This window comes from Convolutriloba macropyga, chromosome 1 (genome assembly GCF_964194025.1).
Source record: "Convolutriloba macropyga chromosome 1, txConMacr16.3, whole genome shotgun sequence".
Taxonomy (NCBI): Eukaryota; Metazoa; Xenacoelomorpha; order Acoela; family Convolutidae; genus Convolutriloba; species Convolutriloba macropyga.
Genome location: NC_134468.1, coordinates 81,808,176 through 81,835,575, shown reverse-complemented (window position 1 = coordinate 81,835,575; position 27,400 = coordinate 81,808,176). Strand labels below are relative to the sequence as shown.

General features: G+C 37.2%; 1 protein-coding gene across 3 annotated transcripts in view; it reads right to left on the bottom strand.

Annotated features, from left to right (window-relative positions):
* LOC142343209 (uncharacterized) overlaps positions 1 to 26,995 on the bottom strand; it is a 41,168-nt gene extending 14,173 nt beyond the window's left edge. For all 3 annotated transcript variants that reach the window (XM_075394956.1, XM_075394976.1, XM_075394967.1), the window contains exons 1-6: positions 26,983 to 26,995; positions 2,809 to 2,860; positions 2,587 to 2,739; positions 2,376 to 2,525; positions 2,207 to 2,229; positions 1,990 to 2,140 (exon numbers count right to left, since the gene is read on the bottom strand). In XM_075394956.1, coding sequence (XP_075251071.1) covers positions 1,990 to 2,140; positions 2,207 to 2,229; positions 2,376 to 2,525; positions 2,587 to 2,739; positions 2,809 to 2,831 — 500 coding nt within the window. In that variant the 5' untranslated portion in view covers positions 2,832 to 2,860; positions 26,983 to 26,995. The remainder of the gene's footprint in view (positions 1 to 1,989; positions 2,141 to 2,206; positions 2,230 to 2,375; positions 2,526 to 2,586; positions 2,740 to 2,808; positions 2,861 to 26,982) is intronic.
* Positions 26,996 to 27,400: the final 405 nt, after the last annotated feature.

The following is a 27,400-nucleotide window of genomic DNA, read 5'->3' as shown; positions in this document are numbered from 1 at the left end:
CAACGATCACTCGTATTATCAGCCGAACACCAATTTTTCAGTTTGTTTCCAAACCCGCAAATAAACAAACCTGTCTGCGTCAACAGCGTTAACCACGGCGTAACATTTTTGTTACAAGGTGCTAGGAAAATTGGCCGACAGGGCGTTTAGCCGACAAGGAAAAAATGAGAAATTTAGCCGACAATTTTTTCATAATTGGTAATAAAAGTCCATAATTGGTCCATAAATCAGTAGTTCGGTTGTGATAGATTCATATCAAGTCCCACGGGCTGCTGAGGCATGGCCATGGCCCTCGAGGCATGGCCAGATGCGGTAAAATACGGTCCGACCACGGATAGACCTTCGTTACACTAGTCGATGGAAAAACTGCGGTATATTTGTCCGCTTACGAAATAGTGGTCTAAATTGGCCAATCACAGCTTCTGAATAAGTTTTATTGCTCATTTTACTTAAATTGTCGGTTAAATTTCTCATTTTGTGGTTGTCGGCTAAACGCCCTGTCGGCCAATACGGCGGCCACCTTGTTACAACTTCAAAAATCTGATGCCAATGTCAAAATGCTTTCAAAAACCGGTAACAAAATTGCACGCAACAAGATAAGATGGTGATTCATCTGGATGGCTGAAATGGTTGGCATCATTTCGAAGCCACAATTGACCGGTCGACAACGTCCCCAGTGGAAAAGCATCTTTTCAGCCGCTCCTTACCCGACACACAAGTCATGTTTGATGGTTATGTGTGTAACAGCAGTACAAACCGACCAGCGTTGGCTCGTCATGAGGAACAATTAGGCTATCCAAGACCGATAGTTAGCGCATTTTCTAGACCAACTGCCACAATTAAAGTAATAAAAATCGTTCTAACAAGGAAAACTATACAGTTTTCAGCATTTCTCTTAACACTCAATAACACTCTCCGACAATCATGACATGTGCTCTTGTCAGAGAAGAGTCACGAAAGGCGAGGAAAAATGCGGCAACTCTAACTAGTCTATTCCGGTTGCTAAAACGCGAAGTTTTAATGGTCTATTCTAGCGTTCATTGTATTCTTACTTGCATCATATAAATGCTAAACGCTTGGATTCTAATTCTGTATGCTATCCGTGCTTGAAAAATTAAATATAAACCGACAAATATCGGAAGAATTGCTCTTGAACGACAGGCGAGGCAATTTAATTCAGGGGCTGTAGCCTAGATCAATTTTTCTTTATAAGTGCAAAAAACCTTTCCCCCGCCGGGATTCGAACCACTGCCACACGCACTAACCACTGCGCTACAAATCATTTACCAATGCTCTTCTGCAACCGATTTTATATTAGCAACACGCTTTACTTCGGAGCAATAGAGATCACTCAAAAATGAAGAGCGAAAGCGTGGAAAAGTCACTTGAGAAGTCAAAGAATGTTCTAAAAGAAAAGCGCAAAATTGTCAAGCGAAAAATTTGCATAAAAAAGACACATACATTTACAATAATTGCTATGAACTTCTTTCAAGAGCAATTAAAAATTTCCTGTAACCAACTTCTGTACGTATTCAACACGCAACATTGATCTATTTATTTACATCCATAACGATCAATAGATTTTCTAATTTAATCCCCAGAAGCATCATCGGGGAACGAACTATGTGGTATGTATCATTTGAAAGCCCTTGAAGAGCAGAATAATACGCGCGGTTTTTCGAATTCATTTTTTTTCAGACTGACGTGATATTTTCTCAAGTTTCGTAATTTTGCTTATCGACCAAAAATTTGTTTTTGTTGTTACCCTCCATAACAGTTCTATGCAAGAAATGCAAGCTTGTCAACATATTTTCATATATTTTCATTTTTTATCATTGCCACTACACAATACAGCAGATTTGCGATACAGGCGTAGACATGATAACCAAAAAATGAAATATCTTAAAACCATTCGGTTAATTTGAATTTATCTCCCACTGTATTCAACTAAGTAAGTACAAGTTAATTACAACAGAAAATGAAACTTACAGTGTATTAGCTTTTGGCCACTGCAGTTTTTTGATCTTATCAGCATTCAAACAGACACGGATGTGCAAATTACAATCGTAGACCTGCTGGAAACTGTTCTTCCCAAAGTTCATTTTCTCCAACGGTGTCCCACTGGATTCTTCATGAGTACCTGGAACGGTCACGTGATTTAATTACGACCATTTATTTTAGAATTAAGAAACAAAACAACGCTTACGTGTCTTCCCATCTCCTGCGCTCCTATATTAAACAGAGAAGGCGACATTATAACACCGTTTACACTTACACCTCATTCAATCAAACTCTTAAATTAAAAAAATATACATTACAATTATTTAGTACTTATCAGAACTGCAACAAGCCATGTGTTGAATGCCAAATCTTACTTGCTATTCACGGTGTCTTTATTCTTTCGGAGGGGCTGCTGAGGCGAATTCTTTTCAGGTCTCGATGCACTTAGAGGTTGATTATTTCTCTGTCCTTTTGTCTTTGGCTCTTCAACTTTCCGCGCTCGTTTTTCAGAGGGAGATCTCGATCTAAAAGGAACATTTTGTTTATTGCGAAACAAGAGAAATTAGAATTAACAATACGACAAACCTGCTCTTTGAAGCGTGATCTTTTCGTTTTTTCTTAGATTCGATGAGTTTTTTGCCATCCTCAATATTGGGTCGTTTTCTGGATGAGCTTGACTGCTTCTTGTCTGCTTTCTTTTCCGAGCGCGGGGATCTTTCGCTCGAACTAGAAGACGCTCTGAAATCAATTTTGATAACATGACAGACTGACTACTTTTGAATAAAAATAAACTTTCCGATAGCAAACCTTGACTTTTTCCGCGTTCCCATGTGGTTACAATAACATTTTCATCTATCTAAAAAACACTGTGCTATTATGAAATACAATAAAAAACTAAATTAAGAAATGTCCCTTCCATACAATGGGTGAATATTGGCTGGACCGGGGCTCTCCCAGAACTACGTTTTCATAATACATTTCGTATTTTTCAAATCTATACATAAAACGAAAACATTACACACAATGATATCGAGTATTTCAAACTTGAAATACACGTAGGAACTTTTCCGTCAATTGACGCATAATTCAGATGCCTATGAGTTTATTATGCTTCAAGCTTGTGAAATACAATGATGAGAAAAACTTTAGGTCGAGAAAACAGCTTTAGGTCGACATACTTTTGCGCTAACTGTAAGCTATCATTGATAATGCTATACTTGTTAACAATAGTAACGCAGAAAACAACTTTTTACTTGGTAAACTACATGTTTTTGAAGTCAATTTAAGCCAACATAATATTGGTTGCTCATATTTGTTTTCATTTTAGATCAATCGACGCATAATCATCAGAAGTTTTGTAGATCTTAATTCAGACGAAATGACTCGCCTAAATTAAAAAAAAAATCCAAATACAACCTGCCCAGTTTTATGTTGACCGCGGTGACTTGTTTCACTTAAAATCTGTTACATGCAAAATTTTCAACCTCGAGAGTTGATAGGTCAACTTAGTGAAAAGACTTATAAAGTCGACCTGTGAGGGGGGTATTTCCCTATTTTTAATCGACGGTCCACCTCCTAGATGCACTGATAAAACATTTACACCAATTGATCTCAATGCGTTATGTCCGATTGCTATGGATATGCCGACGATTATAAAATCGTTGGCACAAAAAACATCACCATGCAAATTGATGCTGCTAAAGTCTGGAAATGGTGCACTGAAAATTTATGAAACTAAACGTCAGCAAATGCAAACTCTTCTGTATAAAAGGAGAAACGAAGGTTACATTAAATGGATGGGAGCTTGGAAAGTCAGAAAAAGAGAAGGAGCTTGGAATCATGATGCTCAAGGATCTCACCTGGACAGCAAACGCCAACCACCGCTGCGAAAAGGCGCTGAAAGCTTTCTTCATCATCAAAAGGAAAGCTTTCTTCTTCATCACGCTAAAATATTAGTTCAAATCATAATCACGCTAAAATATTAGTTCAAATCATAATTTTGACTAAATGAGAATGCATAGGGCAAAAAACATTTTGTGCATGACAAAACGAAATTTGCAAAACCTCCACAAGAGGGATACTTATGGTTAGGGCAAATTCGGAATAACCCTAAAAATACAAGAACATGGACAAAATCGAAAAATCCGGAATAGGACAATGATATAATTCCGGATTTTTTGAGGTTTCGCGCTCCTAAAATAAGGTCACTAGCTGCAATTATTTTGGCTGCAAGTTCGCTTCATCACGCCGTAAATAGTCTCCCATATTCAAGCAAGAAACAGTTTTTAGGGAAAGGAACATCAGTTCCCGGATTCTGCTTCAACAGAAATTCCAGAAATCTCCTTCATCTTGATTACTTGAAAATGAAATTTTTTCTGAACAAGCGGTGCACAGTTTTCAATTAAAGCTCCTAAAACAAGAAATAAACCGTGCGGAGAAAGGCCGTAAAGTGTTCAGGGAAAAACTTGAGACAGATAGGAGTAGTTTTAGGGAGAAGGTGAGACCAGAACTGATGCCATCCGTTTTTAGCTGCATTAAACGTGAAATGAGGGGTCACTCCGCAATGGTTCAGAACAGACTTAATGGAAAACTTGATAAACTGTCAGAGAGACAGGATAGACCACTGCGGAATGGCTCCCACAGTAATGTTGTGATAATGGATGGCCCGGAACTTCCAAAGTTTGTACTTGACATCCTATCGTTGGGACCTAAACACCCAGTGAGAGACAAGTTTAATGAGATGCACTTTCTCGCAGATGTAGACAAACTTGTACGTGAGTTACGCGAGAATAACACTGAGGGTGAGAAACACGCAAGATGCTAGAAAAGCCTTAGAGTCTCTCACTCTTGAAGATGACGAGCAGATAGTATCTCTTGACGTAAAAAGTTTGTACACCAACGTTCCAGTTGGGGAGGCTATAGAAATTGCTCTAAGAGATCTCTATTCAAGCAACCTAGCTCCAGATATCCCAAGGTCCGCCATGAAAAGTTTGCTAAAGCTTGCGGTGACGAATGTTCATTTCAAATGTAATGGGATCTGGTATGTACAATCAGAGGGACTGGCTATGGGTGCATCACTGGCTGTAATACTAGCAAATGTGTGGATGAAATCGTTTGAGGCATCACTTCAAAAACCAGAGCTCAGTAAAAACTTTTCCAGATGCGACCAAAACGGGAATTGCAAAGACTGTAACCGGAGAGTGACCTACCGAGGAAAAGGAGTGGAATGTGAGTCATGCAAAAACTGGTTTCATGCAAGATGCCAAAAAATATCGTATGAGGAATACGCCAACATGCAGGATGTGGTTTGGATTTGTACTTATTGCAGCAACCAACAGACAGTGGGACACGATAAGGAGATGAAATTGTTTAAAAGGTATGTGGATGATATTATCTGCACGGTTCGTGGTGACCCGGATGAGTATTTAAAATTTGCAAATTCATTACACAACAACCTGCAATTTACCTTAGAAAAAGTGAACATGGATGGGGGTTTGGCTTTTCTTGACATTAACGTAAATGTGAGCAGCAAAAATAATATCACCTGTCATTGGTATCAAAAACCAACTGACACTGGAATAATACTGAATTTTCGCAGCTGTGCACCGCTTCAACATAAGAAAAATGTGATTCAAGGGACGGTTCACAGGGTTTTTAATGCAACCTCTAATTGGTTGGCCTTCGATCAGGCTCTTGAAAAGAACAAATCTTGCTGGACCAAAAATCAATATCCAGAGGAATGGTCTTCAAAAATTGTGAATCAGACTCTAGAAAAAATAATAAGTGGCGGTAAAGACAAATTAAGAACAACACCAAAAGAGCATCAAAAAAGCAAGACTAAATCTAATGATAAGCCAACTATTTTTCTACAATACAGAGGCAACCTCACTCAAAACTTCGCAAGCAAATTGAAGAAACTATGCGAATTGCAAGTAGTTTTTACAACGCGAAAATTAAGATCGTGCCTCCCCACCCTGAAATCATCCTTTGATAGAGATCTGAAATCCCACGTGGTATATGAAATTAAATGTAATGGATGCGGATCCATCTATGTTGGGCAAACAAGCCGGCATGTTACCACAAGGATAACAGAACATCAAAAGAAGGATTCACAGGTGGGTCAACATCTAGTTGAATGTCGTGGCGCCACGAATGACATTGAATGGAGAATTCTGGACGCCTGTCGGTCAGTAGAAAAACTAATGATCATCGAAGCTATATATATCAGCAAGCTGAAGCCGGCACTAAACACACGCGACGAATATAGGGGGAGGGAACTCACGCTAAAATATTAGTTCAAATCATAATTTTGACTAAATGAGAATGCATAGGGCAAAAAACATTTTGTGCATGACAAAACGAAATTTGCAAAACCTCCACAAGAGGGATACTTATGGTTAGGGCAAATTCGGAATAACCCTAAAAATACAAGAACATGGACAAAATCGAAAAATCCGGAATAGGAATGTTTTTAAGTAAATTGATAACAGATGTAAATATGTGTTGTAAATAGGCTAAATATTGTATATAAGGAAAAATTTTCGATTGAATTTTTTAGAATGTTTCCTAGAATTGTTTTAATTGTCATCTCAGACAAATGTAAATACATATTCATTTTATCTTTTAACAATTTGTAAAACAGTTTTAACCTGACGATGAACGTAAAGTTCGAAAACGTTTGTTTTAAGTATTGGAAGTAATTTTAATTTGACAAATTGGTTTCTTTTACATCAAAAGGAACGTTTTAAGAGGAACAGCCTGGCAAGCCAAGAAAAATCTATATCTGAGTTATATCGTACCAATTATCTCATACGGGTGTTCTCTGGAAACCAAACAAACAGGATCTGAAAAAAGTTGAAGCAATCCAGATGAAAGCTACGAAATGGATCTTATCCACCGGACAACTGACATACAAAGACAGACTGCGCAGACTAGATATCCTTTCTCTATCGCTCTATCAAGAGCTCCACGTGCTATTGTTATTCCTGGACATTGTCAGTGGCAGATACGACATTGAATGGCAAAATTTCATACAGGTCACCGAACAACATGACCAGAACACAAGAACGCGAGATACAAGACGTTTCAAGACCAAAAATCTCTCGAGACAGAAACAGGAGAGCGATTTCTGAACTAGAGGACTCTAACTTGCGAAGCTCATTGGTCGGAAAGTTGGTCAAAGTGTCGACTATATACCAGCCGCAAGCAGAAAAAGGAAGATAACAGAAGTCTACACAAGTTTCTTCACTAAAGCTTACGATCCTGAAAATAGGAGATTGTGTTGTCTATGTGCACTTTGCAGAAACCTTATTAAACTGAAATAAACTCTTTGACAAAACTGAAACTCCGGGACCATTCCTTTCCCTGGGCGCTGACTCTAAATTCTGTTATTATTCTCATTATTATTATTATTATTATTATTATTATTATTATTATTATTATTATTATTATTATTATTTTTATTATTATTATTATTATTATTATTATTATTATTATTATTATTATTATTATTATTATTATTATTATTATTATTATTATTATTATTATTATTATTATTATTAATATTATTATTATTGTTATTATTATTATTTTTATTATTATTATTATTAATATTATTATTATTATTAATATTATTATTATTATTATTATTATTATTATTAGTATTATTATTATTATTATTATTATTATTATTATTATTATTATTATTATTATTATTATTATTATTACTATTATTATTATTGTTGTTGTTATTATTATTATTATTATTATTATTATTATTATCATTATTCCGAAAGATTAGATAATTGCCTAAAATGTCACAACCTTTTTTTCTCGAGTTGTTTTTTGTTATCTTCGAATCAAACCTCTCAAAGAATTGTGAGAGTCTTAATAAAAAGAGAGAAGCTCAAAAATAGCGTTTTTTCTAATTTTATATGAGGCGGCCGTGGTGGCTCTTTATAAATGATCATAGTTGGAGCCAGTTTATTATTTGGATCCTTGAAGACTCAAACCCAAAAAGAGGGCAAGGCTTACGATCGACACAACTCGGATACCTGGACCCAGAAACCGAGCCCGAGGAAGTCGCCCTTCTTTTACCTCAACCCCGCAAAATATAAGGACGAGAAATTTGTGACTTGGTACGACGTTCTCAACAATTCCCTCTCGCCCCACCGGAACAACTACTAACAGCCCTTCAAAAACGTAGAGGGGTTGTAAAGCGTCTCAAACCCCTCCTGAGTCGAAAAAAGTCATCGTATACTGTCAAAAGCAAGCAACCCGAACATTTGCTTGGACCCTGTCAAAAACAAATTCCCCAAAGACAACATTGTTCGAGATATCATTTCTCGAAAGAACGCCAAGACCCCAGCCTTAGTGAACGAAAACAATCAACATAATCGGAAACATAACCTCGGATTGAGAACGCTGTACGTTGTTCTGAAGCACGGCGCAGATTTTGAGAAAATATATTCAGAAGAAGCGTCCCGAACAATTGTTAAAACAGGCTCTCAAGAAGAAACATCAGTACGAGGCAGAACAATGGGAAGCCGTTATTTGAGGTAACTGATAGACTTTTCTTATTAGGGTAGCACACCAGGTGTGAGCTGTTCGTTTGCCACCTTGTTTCTGAATGTTTAGTCAATTGTACAAAATGCTATCCTTAAAAACGGTTGGCGCAATGACAGAGTCAAGGCAAAAACAGAAGCCAAGAACTTCTGCAAAGCGTGTGAATTCAATATAACTGCAGACGAAAAGGGTTTGCGTGGTTTTACTTGTGGATTTTGGATGCATCTCAATGAGAATTGTACCAAACTCAGCAAAGTAGGCCTTGATGATGTCAAGGAAACTGGACGAAACGCACTATTGCTCTGCAACATTTCATCAATTTCATTGAAATGAAGAAGATTTTTCCTGAAATCAAAGAAGTTACAGAAAGGAAGAGCGGATTACCACCCCCTCCTCAGATACCTGAAGACATCGAAATTCGCAAATAGGAACCGAAAAAGTTGACGGAATCCGATATTGTGGAGTTGCAGAGAGCACAGCAAAGAACCAAAGCGAGAGAGAGACATGGAGAAAGAGAGGGAAATGAGCACAACATGAGTGCAATCAACAACTTGCTGACGTTCATGATCATCGGTTGTTAAATCACTGACGTCAGCCGTATTAGCATCTACCAAAAAGACAAGAACGGGACCATTCTGCTACATGTGCCAAACTATCATCGACAGCTCATACTAATACTAATTTCAGCGACAAAGTTGAAAACTATGACAAAAAGTACTACTTCGACAGAGAACTGAACAAGGACGAGCTTCAAAAACTTATTCTGGTGCTAAGGAATTCAAAGGAGCTGATAGATGAAGAACTTGGTTGAAAGATTAAATTTTAGTCCAAAAAGATGGTAGAAAGTGTGTCATAGTGGAAACGGTCAAGTCTAGTGCATGACTCGCCAACAACTGCAACAGAACAAGCGATCTGTTCAATTGCAAAAAATAACTGTGATTTCTACGACATCCTCTGCATCACTCATACCTGTCTCCTCCATAAGTTCCTGACTACGCACTCTTTTTAAATAGATTTCTCATAGGCTGGAATAACAAGTACACAATAAACTGGAGGTCGAAGCAGGGAAAAGTATTAATAGCCGTTAACGCATCAATTGTACATGCAAGGGTGACATTTTCTATTAGCTACGCTGACACAGTAGCAATCGTAGTCGAATCATGAGATTAAAAGTTTTGCATCGTATGCGTATGGAACGCTTCAAAAATCGGTCCATATCGAATGAGTTTAGATTCGATAAAATCTCTTCTTGAGGAAATCGTACATTTGAAACAAGAGCTATGCCGTGATATCGTCATAATAATTGCAGATATGAATTTCGAGTCCACTCCTTGAGGAAGTGTAATCTTTCGAGCTTTACGAAAGAGTTATTGTATAATACTTCTTCAACGCCGGATTTGAACAGCTAAATACAGGCAGGAGAAAACTGGTGGTCATACTGCACGAAAGCACAGATCCAATTGCGAATAGCACCGTGCACAATTGAATGAAGCAGCTCTTCTCATCCCAACACTTTCCATACCAGATGAATTTAACGAGTAGCACGTGGTGGAATACTCGAAAAAGCACCAACCAGGACACCTCATTTTTCTAATATAACGAAGCGGATTGGCAAGACTTGGCAAAAAACATAGGAAATGGACATGGAAATGCTTTTCAATCATACTGCTGCAGCATTTTCAACTGATGGTTGAGCTGTGGTATGAATGGTTATATCAAATTTTCTAGAGAAAGGTTCCAATGAAAACCATTCACAGGAGTTCCCTGGCTCCTTGGTTCAGAAGTGAGACTTTAAACCTGATCAAACGGATGAATACCTTTTGACGACATAGCAGCAGTAAACCGTCACACTCCAAAACGGATAAACTAAAAGAAATCAGCCGCAACCTAGACCCGGAACTTCAAAGAGACCGCGATGAGTTCGAGAAAAAAATTTTCGGAGCAAAAAAGTTCTCTGAGATACAAAAATAACCCAAGAGCGTACAAAAACAAACACCCAAAGAAATCAGCTTATGTTTGAAAAGTACCTTGAAGACAGGAAAGCGGAAACAGATGAGGAAACAGCTAGTCTTTTCAAAACTTTTTTCCAGAGATTTTTTTTTACAAAATCCGACTATCCGAAGAAAATTGTTGAAAAGAAAATGGTGAGAGTTGACAAAATCTGTTTCTAAAGAAAGGATATAAACACTGGCCTACAAGCCTTAAACATTGGGAACTGTATCTCAAAAGTACTTCAAACTCTAACATATTCCATGATGAAAAAAAGTTTTATTTAAATTTATAGCACCAAAACAACATGGGTTCACGAAATTTAAGTCCTCGAACACACAAATCTTTCTGTACATCAGTGAATTGTACGAAAAAGTTATTCGGACACCTCCGGCAACATTGTACTTAGGTTACAAAGTGAGGAAGATTTTTTCAAACTATGCCTTGAAAAGCTCATTGAGGAACTTCATGCAATGAGCAGAGCTGGTGGAGCACTAACTCTGTTAGAGAGCTACGTCACAGAACGCTATCAAAAAATCAAAACAGTTTCCACGGAGTCTACGGCGCTACAGGTACTGAGTGAAGTTCCTCCTGGAAGTGTCATTTCGTCAGTCTGTCTGTCAACAATCTCCACGAAACAATAATGAACAGCTGTTAATGTTGCTTTGACAATTATAAAATAGTTCGCATCAAGACTATGACTCTTTCAGGTAGATGCAGGCAGAATCTGTCAATGGTGTTCCAAAATCGTACTGAAGCTGCATCTGGCAAAAAAGCAAACTGCTGAGCATCAAGGGGAAGCAAACGTCCAGCTTGGATGGAGATTCTTAGAGAAACCAGAACCCAAGAAGGACCTCGAGTTTGGGATATCTTCGGATCTTCCTGGCAACTCAAGCAGAGAAGAGAGTCGAAAAAGCAATAAAGATTTTCTGGAGCATCAATTTCAATATATCCATAGTCTTGTTTTGGATCTCAAGGAAAAAAGTCTACCAAAGCTACGTTGTAACAGCATTTTCCTATAGACCATCTTTGATGAAGGCAAGCAAAGCAGGCCTCAGAACGACTGAAGCTGTGCAGTAGAAAACGGCTTCCTGGGTCATAGAGACAACGCGAGTGGAGTACAAAGAATGAATAAAGAGAATCTAAACTCCTGCTCTGACGTTGTATTGTGAGTTCTGTTGAGGTTAATGGATATAATACAAGGACGATACAACATGAAATGGGAGGATTACGTCACCAAATGAATTGAACTGAAGAAGTAGAATAAACACGGTCTTCAGTACGAGAAGACTCCTAGAACGAACACAGGAGAACGATTTTTGAACAAGAGCAGTGTATTTTCCAGATTTGATCCGCAAAAATTTCAACTATGACATTTATTGAACGAAGAACATCAATGAATGGCTGACAAGAGTGAATTTCAGATGAATTGACAAACAATTCGACATATTGTTTTGGAGACTATCATGTTTGTGCAATTGGTACACAAGCATACAGAATTTAAACGTTAACTAATGCTACTGCTGGAAACGAAAGTTAATATTTCTTATGCAAATTTCTTCCTTTTTTTTGTTAATATTTTTTTAACATGACAACGACAAGAAATTTTAACTTTTCTCATGTTCTAATTATAAGAAAGATCTTGCCGTAATGGTGGGAAAGTACCAGTTTGATGATGTCAACAATATGTTTGATTCATTCAACCATACTTTCGAAAAAATTATTGAAAAAACGCACCAAATAGTAAAATTAAGTGAGAAAAAATTTATGAATTATATCCCCTGGTTATTACAAGAGTTGAATTGTTTCATTGCCAAAAGAAATTTTTTGAAAAATTTTTTTTTCAGCAAAGGGAAAAAATTTCTGGCATTGAGACGTACAAAGAACTTAAGCGCGTGAGAAACTTAGTTAATAGAAGATTAAGTGAGCTCTTCAAACAAATTTCAAAAAAACCTTACAACAAGTAAAAAACAATTGAAACACATTAAACAGCAGGTAAGTCCGAATGAAAGAAGTGTCAAAATAGATGAAATCAGATAAGATAATTTCCAAATTTCAACGGATACGAAAATATTGTCAATTGTCTGTATAGATACTTTTCTGATCTTTGGGTTTTCAAAGTTTCAGATTTGTTTGCAATTACACTGATAAGCTTCCTATACCTGAACTCACAATCAGAGCTGTGACTGGAAAGTAACTGTACTCAGTCATTGACTCACTTGATCAAGAAAAAGCAGCAGAATATGGTGAAGTTTTAGATCGGCCTATAAAGTCATGGAAATAGCTATAGACGTACATCTTCAGTGGGGCTTGAGTGACTGAATTAAGGAGAATGTTTTCACACCTACAGTAAAACTAGCTTTTGTAAAAGCTTTTTATAAAAAAAGTTAACAATTGGATAGTGCAATCAATCGGACAATTTCTGTAACTTCTAGAGCCTCCTTCTGACGCAGATGACGTACCTCATTGATATGGATAGAATTATACATTTCAGAAAAAAGGCAGCAACCCATGCAGTTTTACAGCTACATGAATTAGTTTCATCTAATTAAGATCAAAAAAGGAGCTGTTGATAATTTTCTAGATCTTGTAAAAACCTTTTAATCCAATTTCCATAGCATTTTTCTTAAGATGTACGGTTTTTCACGTTAAGCAAAAGAATTGCTGTTTCCTTTTCTTCCCGACCGCAGACAAATTTTTTAAACTGATTTGCATTTTGCCTATTGTAAAATTATAGAGCACGTTGAACCTCAAAAATCTAACCAGTTGAGCTAATAATTGCAAAAACGTCGCTTATCAAATTTGATTATGAAATTTTCAGATCAAAAAAATCTGAATATTTTTCAGGTGTATTTGAGTCTTTATCAAAACACTCAAACAAAACAATTCAAAAGAGGACTGAATGTCAGAACCAACTTTGCATTGATGTCCATTGCTTGGCAATGCAAAAATGAAATAATTTACCACAATGGCTTCGTTGGCAAGAAATGAAAATATTTCTGAAAAAACGTTGAACAATTTCTTTTCCTCACAACATGAAAAAATTCATTTGAATAGTAACGTAGAAGCTATTAAAAGTTAATTTTGATTTTAGGAAGAATACAATCGGAGAAAAAATGTATAGTGTGACTCTTTAAAAAAATTGATTGAGGTTCATATTTTAGCTTGAATGATTTGATTTAATGTTCGTTACAAGTTTACTTATCCATATGCTTGTAGTTTTAGTTTATTTGTTGCCAGAAAATTTGTACTTGTCATCTAAACTTCTGGTTATTATGCCCCGATTTGCCTAGCCATTGGCTGTTATGTTCTCCAGGGTAAGGTTAAGTCAGGGATACAGGCCGTAGGCGATAGTTTTTTGACAAGCTAATAGCACTTTCCTTTCCGTTTACGATTTTTTGGTCTCGTAGTGTCTCAGTTTTCAGTGTATATCGGAACGCACTCTGATCACTTTTAATGGCTTGCTGATCACCACATCGAAGATTGTTCCACTCTTTATGAACCCTTGCAACAAATAGTTCAATCTGATTTTCAGTCTGCCCTTTGGGTGAAATAAAAGTCAGTTGATTTTCGCTCTTCCCTCTCGATGAGTTGGAATATGTCCAGTGCTGCCCATTGGTCGTAGATTTGGCAGACGATCTTATAAATCTATATCAAGGCTCCTCTTTCTCCTGTTTTGCGATGAAGTTATTACAATTCAAAGAATTTGAATTGTATTGGGGCGCTGTCTTTTTTTTAAGATCTGTTCACAAATTTTCATGATTTTTAAAGTCAAATTGGAGTAGTGATTTTGGTCACGCCAAAACAGGAAATGGAGCGAAAAAGCGAGTGGTTTTGCGGCGTGAATTTTTTTCGCTCTAATTTTAAAGTAGAGTGAGAAAACGGTGTTTGAACAAAAATTCGCTTTCTCGCTTGTGGTTTTTTGTTCACATGCGGCAATTTCATTTTGTTTTTTTTTACTGTTTTTTCGATTTTTTGGATCGTTTTTTTTCTAAATGGTTTTTCCAATCCATTCATAGTCCGTTCTAGGTCTAGTTTTCTGTTTAGTCAATGAAAATTCTTTGAATTGTACGTCAGGACTTGTCCTGCTATGTTTTTTAGTTGCTGTAGTCGTGTTTCATATCGAAGGTGGCGGATTGTGGGTACTATTTGGTGCTCCTTTTTTCAACGTTTTCTTTCATTTTAAGTTTTATAGTGACAAATTTCATTATGGGTTGGAAATCTGGTTGCAATACTCTAGGTGGGGGCACACCAATGCCATAAAGGGGTGGTTTGATATTTCTTCCGCGAATTTTTACAAAACATTTTTAATGATCGCGAGCAGAGAATTTTTTTTATTCAGTTTAGTGCATATGTGATGGTCAAACTGAAATGTTCTGCGATCATAATGCCAAGATATGTTTCATTGCCTACTATTTCCATCGTAGCTTCCCCTTTCAGGGAATACTCTCTACTCACTGGTTTGATTTTGTTACTGATCGTCATTGTCACGCATTGGCCTTCATTAAATTTTAGAAGGTATTGATCAGATCATTTTCGTAAATTGTTTATATCTAATTGTTTTCGTAAATTGTTCAGCTGAGAAAATCTGATCTGATGGCTCTGAAATTTTTCGCATTGTCCGCAAACATATATCTGTGATTAAACGGTTTCTGGCATTGAGTTTATGGAAACAATAAAAGTTGGTCCAAGCATCATCCTTGACAAATTCCCCTTATGTGTGGTTGCCATGCCGATACTGAGCAATTGATTGCTAACTTTGGGAGGTGGCGAGCGAGGAAATCATGTACCAATGAGAGGCACTTTTTGTCAATTCGGCAGATTTTCAGTACCGAGAGCAACTTTTTAAGGGGGACGCTATCGAAAGCCTTCTTAAAAATCCAACGGTTAACATCAACATTTTTTCCAGCTTTCACCGCTTGTATCCATTCAATAGCTTTTTCAACAGCTGATGCATCGTTAACCTACCAGGTCAAAGTTTATTGATTATCACTCAGGATGATTTTGCCCTCTAGTTGTTGCAATATTTTACATCTGATTACCTTTTGCATAATTTTGCAGCAGATAGATGTCAGACTCACTGGCTTGCTTATGAATAGCAGAAACTTTTGCCGTTCAGCAATCCCCGGGTAATTTTCGGTTTGCCCATGAGAGTTGAAACAAGATGTTTCAAAATTCAGTCCAATTTTCCTACATTTACGAATAATCTGGGTTGATGCTGTCATATCCTGATTACTTGTTTTTCTCTAATTTGGATAATTCTTTAAAAAATCCCAACCAGATATACTTGTTTCTTTTTGTTTTAACATAGTTTTTTCCGGAATTAGGATCTTACTTTAATTAGTAGCTTTACAATTTCGATGCGAGTCATATCGTTTCTTTTTCTCATATGCTGTTGTTTTCATTTTTCTGTTGAAAAAGCTCTAATTTATGTTTTGTAGCAAATGTCTGGACTTGGCTCCTCCTTTTTGTTTCACTATTTGAAAGCAATTTACTAATGTCGAGCCAATCGTCTGCTTTATGTCCCTCCAGAGTAGATCTGGGTCATGTATATTGACCTTATCCCATTGACTGTTGGGCTCATTCAGCAATTGAATAATCTCCGCCTTGTCATAATTGAAGTTTTCTCTATTGGGGCAAGATAGATCTTCCGTGAACTACATTTTTATCAGGCAGTGATATTTTTTTCCCAAGGGGTTACCAGTTTCCAATCCACTCCCCTATGACATCTTCGCTGACAAAAATTAATTCAAGCAGGGATGGTGTGTCAGTTTTAGAGGTTCTTGTAGGCCATGTGATTTGCTGTTAAAATGAACAATCTCGTATGACCTCGTGGAAGATGTTTTTTTGCATTCCTTTAATCCCTTGCGGCTCATATTTCTCCAATGGATTTTCGGCATGTTGAAATTCCCACATAACACTAAATTTTGTTCTGTGCTAACGGATTTGATTAGATCGTTAAGGCTATCATTGTTCACTTTGGACGAGTTCGGACTTCTGTATATAGAACAAATTTTGATCATTTTGTTGCTTGCATTAATTTTGTAAGTTTTTATCTACTGCATGGTAAACGATACTGTTCATTATCTAGAAATACATTTCTTGTCGGGGGCCACCTGTGCTCATTACTTTGTTATTAATTTGTAGACCCTTTTCTTGGGTGCCAGATAGGTTTTCACTAAAAAATTTGATTCTCCAATTCAGTTCGTGATTTTTTCCAACGTTCCTTGTGTACGTGTTACTGAGCCAGAGGTTGATATTGGCGCAGTTTGACTTCTTGATTTTACTCTGTTTTCCTCGAATGAGGTTACCGACGTTACTTTTCTCTTTGGCATTGAGCAGTTTTTGCTGTTGAATAAGATTTCGTACCTCCTCACGTTTTTTAGGCTTAGAACTTCATTCATATCAAATTAGCAGCTGCGCTCTTTCAGTTTATTGACATTTTTAAGTACTAAATCAGAGTTATGTTGACTGTAGAGTTGAATTAGACGTGGGGGTGGATTCTCTTTGTTTACCCTTTGTGGTACGGTTGTATCTTATTTTAGTTCATGTTCATTAAGTTGTACTAAATTATTTTATTCTTGTCCTTGTCAGACTAAAGTCATCGTTCACATACAAGTAATTTACCGCCGACTAAAAAGTCAATATTTCATATTGTTCACATCCCCCACTTTTGATTATTTATTCATTCTCTTGAATCTTGTTTCTGAATTCAGTTGCATTCAATCTAGTCTGTTTTGCACTAGTCGAGATCCTATTGGATTTGAGGAGGAATTCCACTCTCACTAATTTTGTCTGCAATCGCAACACGATTGTAGCTAAGTCTAAAAGTGGTAATCCAATAATTCAGTAAAGGTTGCATTCGCACCTCGAATCCATTCACCTAACTCTAATTGGATTTGTGGCACGAATTGTATCTCTACAGTCAGGGATATCACATGGCGCAGTCAGCAACTAAAGAACGTGCACTCTTGGGAATCGAGCCTTTTTGGGATAAACCAACACTTGAACCTCCATTGCGATGGGATAGATGGCAGATCATGCTAAAATTGGCTATCATGGCTAAAGAAGGAATTTCAATTGACACTCTCCTTGACGACCCTCCGGACAAGGTCACTCTACCTCCAGAACCTATTTACGAGGATGATGTCGAAAATAGCACAGTTCAAAAAGAACGAGATCGACGTACCAGAAACGAACAGCTCAAAAATTCGTGGCTCAATAGATGTCAAAGAATAGAACTTGTTGGCATACTGTATGGAGAAAAACCTTGGAAGTACTGTGATAGCAAAGCAGTCTCTAAAATACCTCAGCTCGTGAATGGAAGGGAGACAAATATTTGGTTCGCAAGAACCGAGCATCCAGATCGATAGAGTGACAACAAAAGTTCTTTGGAATTGCCTTGATAGGGTTTTCACTAAGCAAAGAAATATCACATTTGATCGATACACATTTCTCACTCGAAAACAAATGAAAGGAGAACCTGTGGAAAAGTTCTACGGGTGTCTTTGAGAGTTGTCTCTAAACTGTGATCTAGGAAGTCACGAGGAGTCGATAATTCGGGATGTCTTCATTGCTAATATGCAAGATGGTGAAATCCAAAGGGAGCTACTCAAAGAAACACGGACGGCTAAAAAAGTTCTCGAGGTTTCAATGAACATTGAAATGGGAATACAAAACCAATTGAGAATTTCTGGAACTCCAATTCCCAACACCACAAATGAAATTTCAAGTCAATCGATAAATAGTGTTCAAGGATCTTGGAATAGAACCCGAGCACCGACAAACCAGTTTGTCAAACCTACGATTTGCCCAAATTGTGGCTATGGCTGGACTCCTTCTCATAGACAAAACTGTCGTGCTCGTGGAAAATCTTGTAAAAATTGTGGAATCGCTAATCACTTTGCAAAAGTTTGTCGCAAATCAAAACAAGCTAGTAAACCAAAACCTAGAGTAAACTATGTAGATGACTCGGTTTCTGAGGCGGCTAGAGTAGGTACTTCAACAACGGCGGCGGAACAAGTTAAAAATATCAGCAAGCTTCTACAGCAGAAAAGCATTTACGATGCCAACTACGACTCCGATTTCGATGATTATAACGATAACTGTGTAGCTGCAATTTCCATCAAAACCGACACTCGTGAGGTAGAACCCGTAAATTTATTCATTTGTGTTGGAAATACATGCACAAAAGCATTGGTGGATTCGGGAAGCGTATGCACTATTGTCAACAAAAGTCTGGCGGACACAGTGGTGTCCGAATGCAGAGAAAGTTATTGGGTACAGTCACCCGAAATACATGATCTGAAAACTTTTTCTAATGATATAATCAAGATTGTCGGTGTAATCAATACATCAATAAAGTGTAATGACTGGATAGCCACGGGCGTTGATGTAACTGTCGTGGAAGACGGTCACAGACCCATCATTGGACGAGATCTCTTTCCAAAGCTAGGCTTTTCTGTTATTCAATTGAAACAAGTTGCAAATATTGATCAGAATCAATGTCCAATCAAGAGGCAAATCCCTTTTGATTTTCCAGATCTCATCACCCGTGTCGGTAAATCTTTAAAACATTCAGTAAAGTCAACATTTCATAATGAATTAACACCTACACATCAAATAATATTGAACATATACCCGGTGCAAAAATGGGGCTGGTAGATTATATTTCTCGTCAACCAAATCAAAAGCAAAAGTTACAAACAAATATGACAAGGAATTTGCGGTAGCAACAATTACCCGCATTCGTGACGCTATTGCTGCAATTTATGTAAATACCACACCACAAACCTGTCAATCACAGGACTTTAACAGCGTTACTCACACAAATTCCACACGTGCCTCGCATCCTCGCTTAACAAACTATTCTAAATTGCTTTCTGCCATTAATCGTAATACAACTCAGTTGCTTCTTGAAAACTCTGCAAACGAAGCACAATTCCAATCTCTCTCTACTAGTAGTACAAAGCCAGTTCAAATCCAGCCTCATCTTAATTTCCCATCATACACATCACAAATCCATTCAATTCATAATCACACAATGAGCAGCTCTGCATCTAATCCGCAAACTCCCCCTACACACAGCCGGGTCACGTTCCAGTCTACCCCCAATTCAGGAGTGAATACCACCCGCTCATTGAATGAAGGTCAAACATCACCAAACTTGGAACTGTCAAAAGAAGAGGTCTTTGAGAACAACTTAACACAACTCTTCACAAAGGGATTCTTGGCAGTTCTCACCAAAAAAGATGCAGTTCTGAAGGAAGTACGTGACTGCATCCTTCAAAATGACCCCCAAAGGTGTAAGGAAGTGAATCCTTAACTCTTCTCGTACTGGAGGGATTTACATGTCCGCTCGGGATGTGTTTGTGTGGACGAACGCGTAGCGATTCCACATTCGATTCAGTACGCGGTCTTTGAAAGCCTCCACTTAACACATCCGGGAAGTTGGGGCATGATAATGCTCGGGCAATACGCGTTCTGGCCGTATATGCACCGAGAAATTTTGAACAAAGCGGCTCAGTGCAAGCCTTGTACTGATATTGGCAAGAATCTTAAGCCTGTTATTCCGGCGTCTAAATGGAAACCTTTATTGCCATGTACAGAGCCGAATGAAGAAATATAAATTGACTTTGGAGGTCCAATCACCAATGAAAAAGATCAAGATATTCATTTTCTTGCATGTATTGATCGTTTTTCTAAATATCCCTCTGTAGAAGTATTTGATAAAGCTAATGGACCCAATGTTCCTAAATTTCTAGACGACTACATTCAAATTCAGGGTGTCCCTCGAAACATTAGATTAGATCAAGCACGTTGCCTAATAGGTTATAAACTTTTGTAAACAACATAGTATTAACATTCTCACTGCCCCAGCAAACGATCATAGAGCTTTAGGATTAGTGGAGCGTTTGATACAAACTATTAAAAGGCGCTTAGGCTGTATGAAATTAGACAATAAAAATAATACATTCACAATTAAAGAAGCAATAAAGTCAATTGTATATCAATTACGTATATGTAAACAAAAGACAACAAACGTAACACCTTTCCAAGCACATTTTGGAAGAAAGCCAAATACACCACTGAGTAATATAAGTACAACACCTAAATCATCTAACTTATCATATGAAAACATTCTTCACCACTATTTAGACACTGATACCGTCCCAGTTGAAGACTACTTGGACGAAAATGGATGGGTGACGGGGGATCGCAGTGATATCTTGATCGACGAGGCCATGCAGAGAGCTCAGGTAGACGCAGGTCGCCGCTACAATGGTGATCACAACAAGTCTATCTCCCGTTTCATTCTGCTCCCAAAATTGAATAATCCGATCCCACGGACAGAGCAGTCACTGGACCTTAAGTTGGCTCGGAAAGTAACGAAGCGTTCGAAACGAGACCTTCGCGGACTCTGGGAAACCCTGGCCCCCGGTAGTACAGTTGTCCGTACATCTAATACTACTACAGTCATTAAGGAACCAGGAGTACCTGAGGTCAGTGTCCGAAATAGCGATATTGCTAAGTTCGGCACCCGTGCCGAACGCAATACAGATCTATGGGAATACGCTAAACGTCGACCTCTGCCGTATGAAAAAACGACCGAGGAGAAGATTGCGCAACATTATAAAGAATTGAAGAAAAAATTCCGCGGAGAAATTAAAATCCGTCATCGCCCCAACCAGTCTGATGCAGCATCGGGAGTTTCAACTGCGAACAGCAACTTTTCTAAAGCCATGGCGTCTCGAAAACCCCGAAAACCCCAAGCAGGAGGTAAACGTTCTCGTACTACATCTGCCACGCTGAACACCTCCAATGCTTCATCTGTTGCTGCCTCCTCTGCAACATCATCGGTTGCCTCTCCATCGACTTCCCACACTAAACGTAATCGCCGCGCGCCTGACTACTACGGATTTGAAAGTTCGGTGTGTTCTTTGAGTGACGATTCGGCTGCTCCTGTCTCTAAAAAACAAAGACCCGCAAATCCTGTGATAGAGACTATCATTCAGGAAGAAGCAGCACAGCCTCCCGTTCCTGATACGAATTACGAACTGCGAGTGGTGAGCCCTCCTGCGCCCCCTCCAGTGGGAACATGGTCACCTGTGGATTATGACTATGACGATTATGCACGGGAAATAAGTATGAGCTTCTTTGACGCCGAAAACCAAATTTGAATCAAAACTGCTTAAACTGTCATCATTAATTGTTCAATTGTTAAAAATTTAAATTCTGTAATTGTTCAGTTAAATATGGAATTTTATCACTTTTCCATTCATTTCATGTTTAGTGTGTACCTTAAATTTGTGTTGGTGTTGGGTATTTTTTCGTTAAATTTGATGTTGCTCATGTAACCATATCTCCTGTGTTATACTTTTGCAGGATTTGCATCGCGATTATGCCTTAATTTATATTGCGTGCATACATTTTACTTTAAATGTTGACAGTTTTCATTGATTTAATTTACTTCCACATTCGAGCCACCTTTCCACAACTTCTCAGCTACTCGTCTGTTGTTGCTCACAATCTTTATTATTTATAATAACCAGTACATATGTTAATATTATCATAAATTTTTCACTGTTGCAGTTTAAAATTTTGCTCAGCCCAGGATATGTGGTACGGTTGTACCTTATTTTAGTTCATGTTCATTAAGTTGTACTAAATTATTTTATTCTTGTCCTTGTCAGACTAAAGTCATCGTTCACATACAAGTAATTTACCGCCGACTAAAAAGTCAATATTTCAGATTGTTCACATCCCCCACTTTTGATTATTTATTCATTCTCTTGAATCTTGTTTCTGAATTCAGTTGCATTCAATCTAGTCTGTTTTGCACTAGTCGAGATCCTATTGGATTTGAGGAGGAATTCCACTCACTAATTTTGTAATCGCAACACGATTGTAGCTGCAATCGCAACACGATTGTAGCTAAGTCTAAAAGTGGTAATCCAATAATTCAGTAAAGGTTGGATTCGCACCTCGAATCCATTCACCTAACTCTAATTGGATTTGTGACACGAATTGTATCTCTACAGTCAGGGATATCACACCCTTCCTTCGGCAGCTCGATATATTCTAGAAATTTGGTTGTTATCCAATTTATCTCGCTTTCCCGCTCCTCTCTGGATGTTCATATTTTTTTGTCTGCTTTGTACACAAAATTTTTGAATCTTGCAACGTACTTATTCTTCTTCCTCTCTTCTTTTTCATGGAGTGCCTCGATAAATATCACCTTCTAATTTTCGTTTATGTTTTCATCCGTCCGGAGGAGGAGCACTCTTTATCTTTCGGATTGTGATGTTTGTTTGTTGGCTTTGGTGCATCCATTGCGCAATAAAAATGTTTCATAAGAGACTTCACTGCGTTCCTTGTTTTATGTAAATCGTTCCGTAATTCAGAAATTCTCTTGATCGTTGGCTTGGTCTTTTTGTTTCTTGTTATTTGCAGTTTTCACATGTACTCTAAAGCTTAAGCAGTACCATCAGACAAAGGGCTGAGACTTATAGTCATGAAGTACTGCTGACATCTTCAGGCATTGCGTACAGTAGTGGTCACTGCACCTGTAACTTTCCATTACCCTGTCCTTCGGTTTTGTATTTTTTTTGCTATCAAAATATATCCGCGCATCTGGTTCAATGGAACAGAAGTCCCTTGTCGCCATTCAATATCGCGCCATTGGTATCTCGAATTGTTTCATGACACTGAATTCTCAAAACTAAACGATGTACATTACCACTTTTTGGCTAGTTTGGGTTTACGTCTTCGTGTAGACGTTTTCCGTTTGAAATGTTGTTTTATATTATGTTGTTTCCGGAAAACGTTCTTGTTGAGTTTAGCTCAGGCTTTGCTGATGGATGTACTTTTCCGAACGCTCTAATAATACATGTTTCTTTTCGTTTACTTGACGATTGCAGTTGTTTCGAATAGTGAAGAAACGGGCCCTTTTCAGTTTTTAATTATATTCTTGGTTCCGAATAAATACTTGACAATTTACTGCGGCAGCCATTTTTTCTTCCTCGGTTTTGGAAGGTCTGAATCTGTAGCTATGATGAGGGGCTAAGGAGTTATTAATAACGTCGTGCCTCGGTAATATTTTTTAAAAATAAAGCTGTATTGCAGAAGGTGTCGCAGAATTTGCGTCGACTGGGTCTATACAGATGCGTTGACCTCAAAAATTGTTTCAGAGGACAGTTTTCAATTATTGTTCCAGACAACTGCTGAAGACGCCCCGCCGGCTTGTCCGTTTTTTGTCAGTAACAGTTTCCATTACACTAGGAAAGTTCTGCAGAAATTTGTTGGGATTCTTGTTTGATGGGCTTAGGCTAAGTCCTGGGAAAGACGTTTGGTGATGTTGAAACTTTCTGCTGAATTTGGGGTTGCTCATGTTATTTCAAAAGTGAGAAAAATGGCGCCAATAAAATCTACTATTATTCGTCAACTGCCTGCACTAGTTGGCAGGGCTTCAGAGTGTAACACAATATTTTGGTAAAGACAACTGCTAAAGACGCCCCGTCAGCCTGTCCGTTTTTTATCGGTAAGAGTTTAAGAGTTTCCATTACACTAGGAAGGTTGTTCAGAAATTTGTTGGGATTCTTATTTGATGGGTTTAGGCTAAGTTCTGGGAAAGACGTTTGGTGATGTTGAAACTTTCTGCTGAGTTTGGGGTTGCTCATGTTATTGCAAAAGTGAGAAAATGGGCGCCAATAAAATCTACTATCATTCGTCAACTGCCCACACTATTTGGCAGGACTTCAGAGTGTAACATAATATTTTGGTCAGCATCTACTGCAAATATCTGAATTCCAACAGTTTGTAAACGGGAAAGAATTTTATATGTTTATCAGAACAATTTGGCAACAAATAGTTTCTTGTCTAACAATTAAGTTGCATTTTATTTATGTACAATGTGAATATGCCTTATTTCCTTATTACAGTTTTGTTAGGATTAGCACTTTTAAAAACTGAACTTTTTGTGGGGAAATATTCTTCTGTTTCATATTCTTCTATTCTTTCTTTAGTCTTCCATCGATGAAGTCGAACTGACAACAATTTTTACTGTGAGAAAATTACATGAACTAAAAGGTTTATTGAAAAAAATATGATAGCCGAGAATGGGCAGTTTCCGTTCAGCAAGCTACAACATGGCGTGATTTCCGTTTTACATAACCTATTCCAGTTAAGCATTAAATAAACCAATTTTTGGTTAGCTCAAATAATTTAAACTTAATGTATATTTAGCATCAGCTACCAAATGACAATAACATTGTGTATTCTCCCTGATGGTTCCGTGAATATGTTAGTGGCGAATTTGCCTAGTACTTGGCTTGTTTTGTGAGAACAACAGTATTCGCAAAACAAGTTTATAAAAAAATATGTACAACTGCAGACAGAGTAATGACTAAGAAAATTGCGATGAGAAATTCACGGATTTTGATAAATCCTTTTGAATGTAGCTGAAAAGCATGAAAAGACTGTGATCAGAAACAATTCTATCCTCAAAAAGTAAAAGAAAAACCTTAAAACAAAGATGAAGTTTTATTGTCGAAAAGTTTCAATTCACATAAGTAACAACAATGGCATATTTAACATCACCGATTAAAAATAAAACAAAATTTCTCATCTGAAAAGTATTTGGATTTGCTAGCTTCTTCAGGTTTTACTTTCAATCTAAATTATTTTTTTAGATTACCATAGTTTTTTTTGAAATTGAAATCCATCAGTTTTGAGAATTTTTGTTTTTTGTCAATTCAAACAAAGTTACAAAACACGTATTTTTAGTATTTTGGTTTTTTTGTAAAGTTCTCCACCAATTTTAATAATTTGCTTTTTTTGCAAAATAGGTAACTACATTTCCTAATTCGATAAAGAATTCAAATCTGCCAAATTGAAAGCTTCAAAAAAAGTTAGCATATGCTAAACTAAAACTTTATTGTTACTTCTATCGCACTTCATTTTGACTTTATATTTCCTTTTTATACTTCCATTAACATAATTTCCTACCTCCTTTACATCATGTGGAGCGCTTCAAACGTCTATAAATTAGCTTCATTGCAGAAATGATCAACTGTTTTTCTTTGGAAGGTTTTCAAAAACCGCAACTATTACTTCTGTGGCAACCGAGGGGTAGGTCAAGCTTTTCTTTTTATTTTAATGGTTACATGTATGCACGTCTGCCCAACATAATGGGATTCACATTCATTACGCCTAATTTCATGAACAACGTTGGAATATGAAATCTAATTGAAAGTTAGTTTAATAGCTGAAAAGCACAGTTTAATTTTTCAGGTTGCAAATCATCTGTAGCGCGAAAAAATTTGTACTTTTCCTATCAGCTCCAAATTCTTGTTATGCAACACTAAAGAAAAAAACATATGAATTTTTAAAATTTTGCCGCCTGATTGTGATGGACTCGATAGCGCTTTTTTCTTGTAAACCAAAAAGCTTTCTTCAATAGTTTTGTTGGCAGTCACTCCCATAAATTTTCCTGGGAATTTGTTCTTCTTCCCAAGTTTATTGACTGAATTGTAAAATCATCATAAAATTGTGTCCGACTGGTGATGCATGGGAACAGGGTGTTTAGAGTCCTTTAAAAAAGTTTCTTGTGTTGATTTGGAGCACAGCTGCAAAAAACTAAAATGGCGCTTGTCTAGTTTGTTTTTTTTTTGTAACATCATCAACTAAGTTTTTTTTCCTGGACCACATTCTCACCCTTGTTAGGAAAAAATAAGGTGCCGGCTTTTGTCCGATATTTCAAGTTCCAATTCAACAATCTGATGACGCCCCTTAGTCTCCTTTAGCATTGTATTGGGAGTCATTTCCACGTTGCAGATTATATCGTCAGCTTAAATCTGAAGCACCAAACCAGATCATAACTTTTGTCAAGCATCTATTAAATAAGTTTTCAAAATTTTCGTGAAAATCTTTTTTTGCAACCTTCATAACCAACGATGAGTTTTTTAGGTATAAAAATTTTCTTAAAATTTGAACATTTTTTGCGAGTGTAGTCCGTATTGCCTCAACTAAGTCTACACAGATGCGTTGACCTCAAAAAAAGTTCGGAGGACTGTTTCTAAATATTGCTAGAGACAACTGCTAAAAACGCCCCGTCGGCCTGTTCTTCTTTTTGTCAGTAACAGTTTCCAATACACTTGGAAGGTTATGCAGAAGTTTGTTCGATTCTCGTTTGATGGGTTTAGGCTAAGTCCTGGGAAAGACGTTTGGTATTTTTAATGCTTTCTGCTGAGCTTGTGGGTTGCACATGTTATTGCAAAATTGAGAAAATTGGCTTCAACAAAATCCACCATTAGTCGTCAACTGCCTACACTAGAGTTTTTAAGTCTTTAGAGTGTAATATAAAATTTTGATCAACCTCTAGCGCACAAATCTAAATTCAAACAGTTTGTAAACGGGAATAGATTTCTATTTAATAAGTTTATTACAACTTTTTACCAACAAAATAGTTTCCTGCCTAATGATTAAGGTGCATTTCAATTATGTACAATGTGAATATGCATTAATTTTTATTATTTTTTTGATAACATTAACACACGTACAACACATTATTTTGTGGAAAATATTTCCTCTGTTTTATCCTCTTCTATTTCATTCTTTAATATTGTATCGTTGAAATCGAACTGATAACAATGACTCCTGCGAGAAAAATAAATGTATTTAAAAGTTTATTGAAAATATATGATAGCCGAGATCGTGAAGTTTTTTTTTCAACAAGCTACCATATGGCATGATTTCCGCTTCATATATCTTATTCCGGTTGAAGTTCAAAAAAACAAATTATTTGTTTGCATCAATAACTACCACTTATTGTATACTTAGCTTCAAC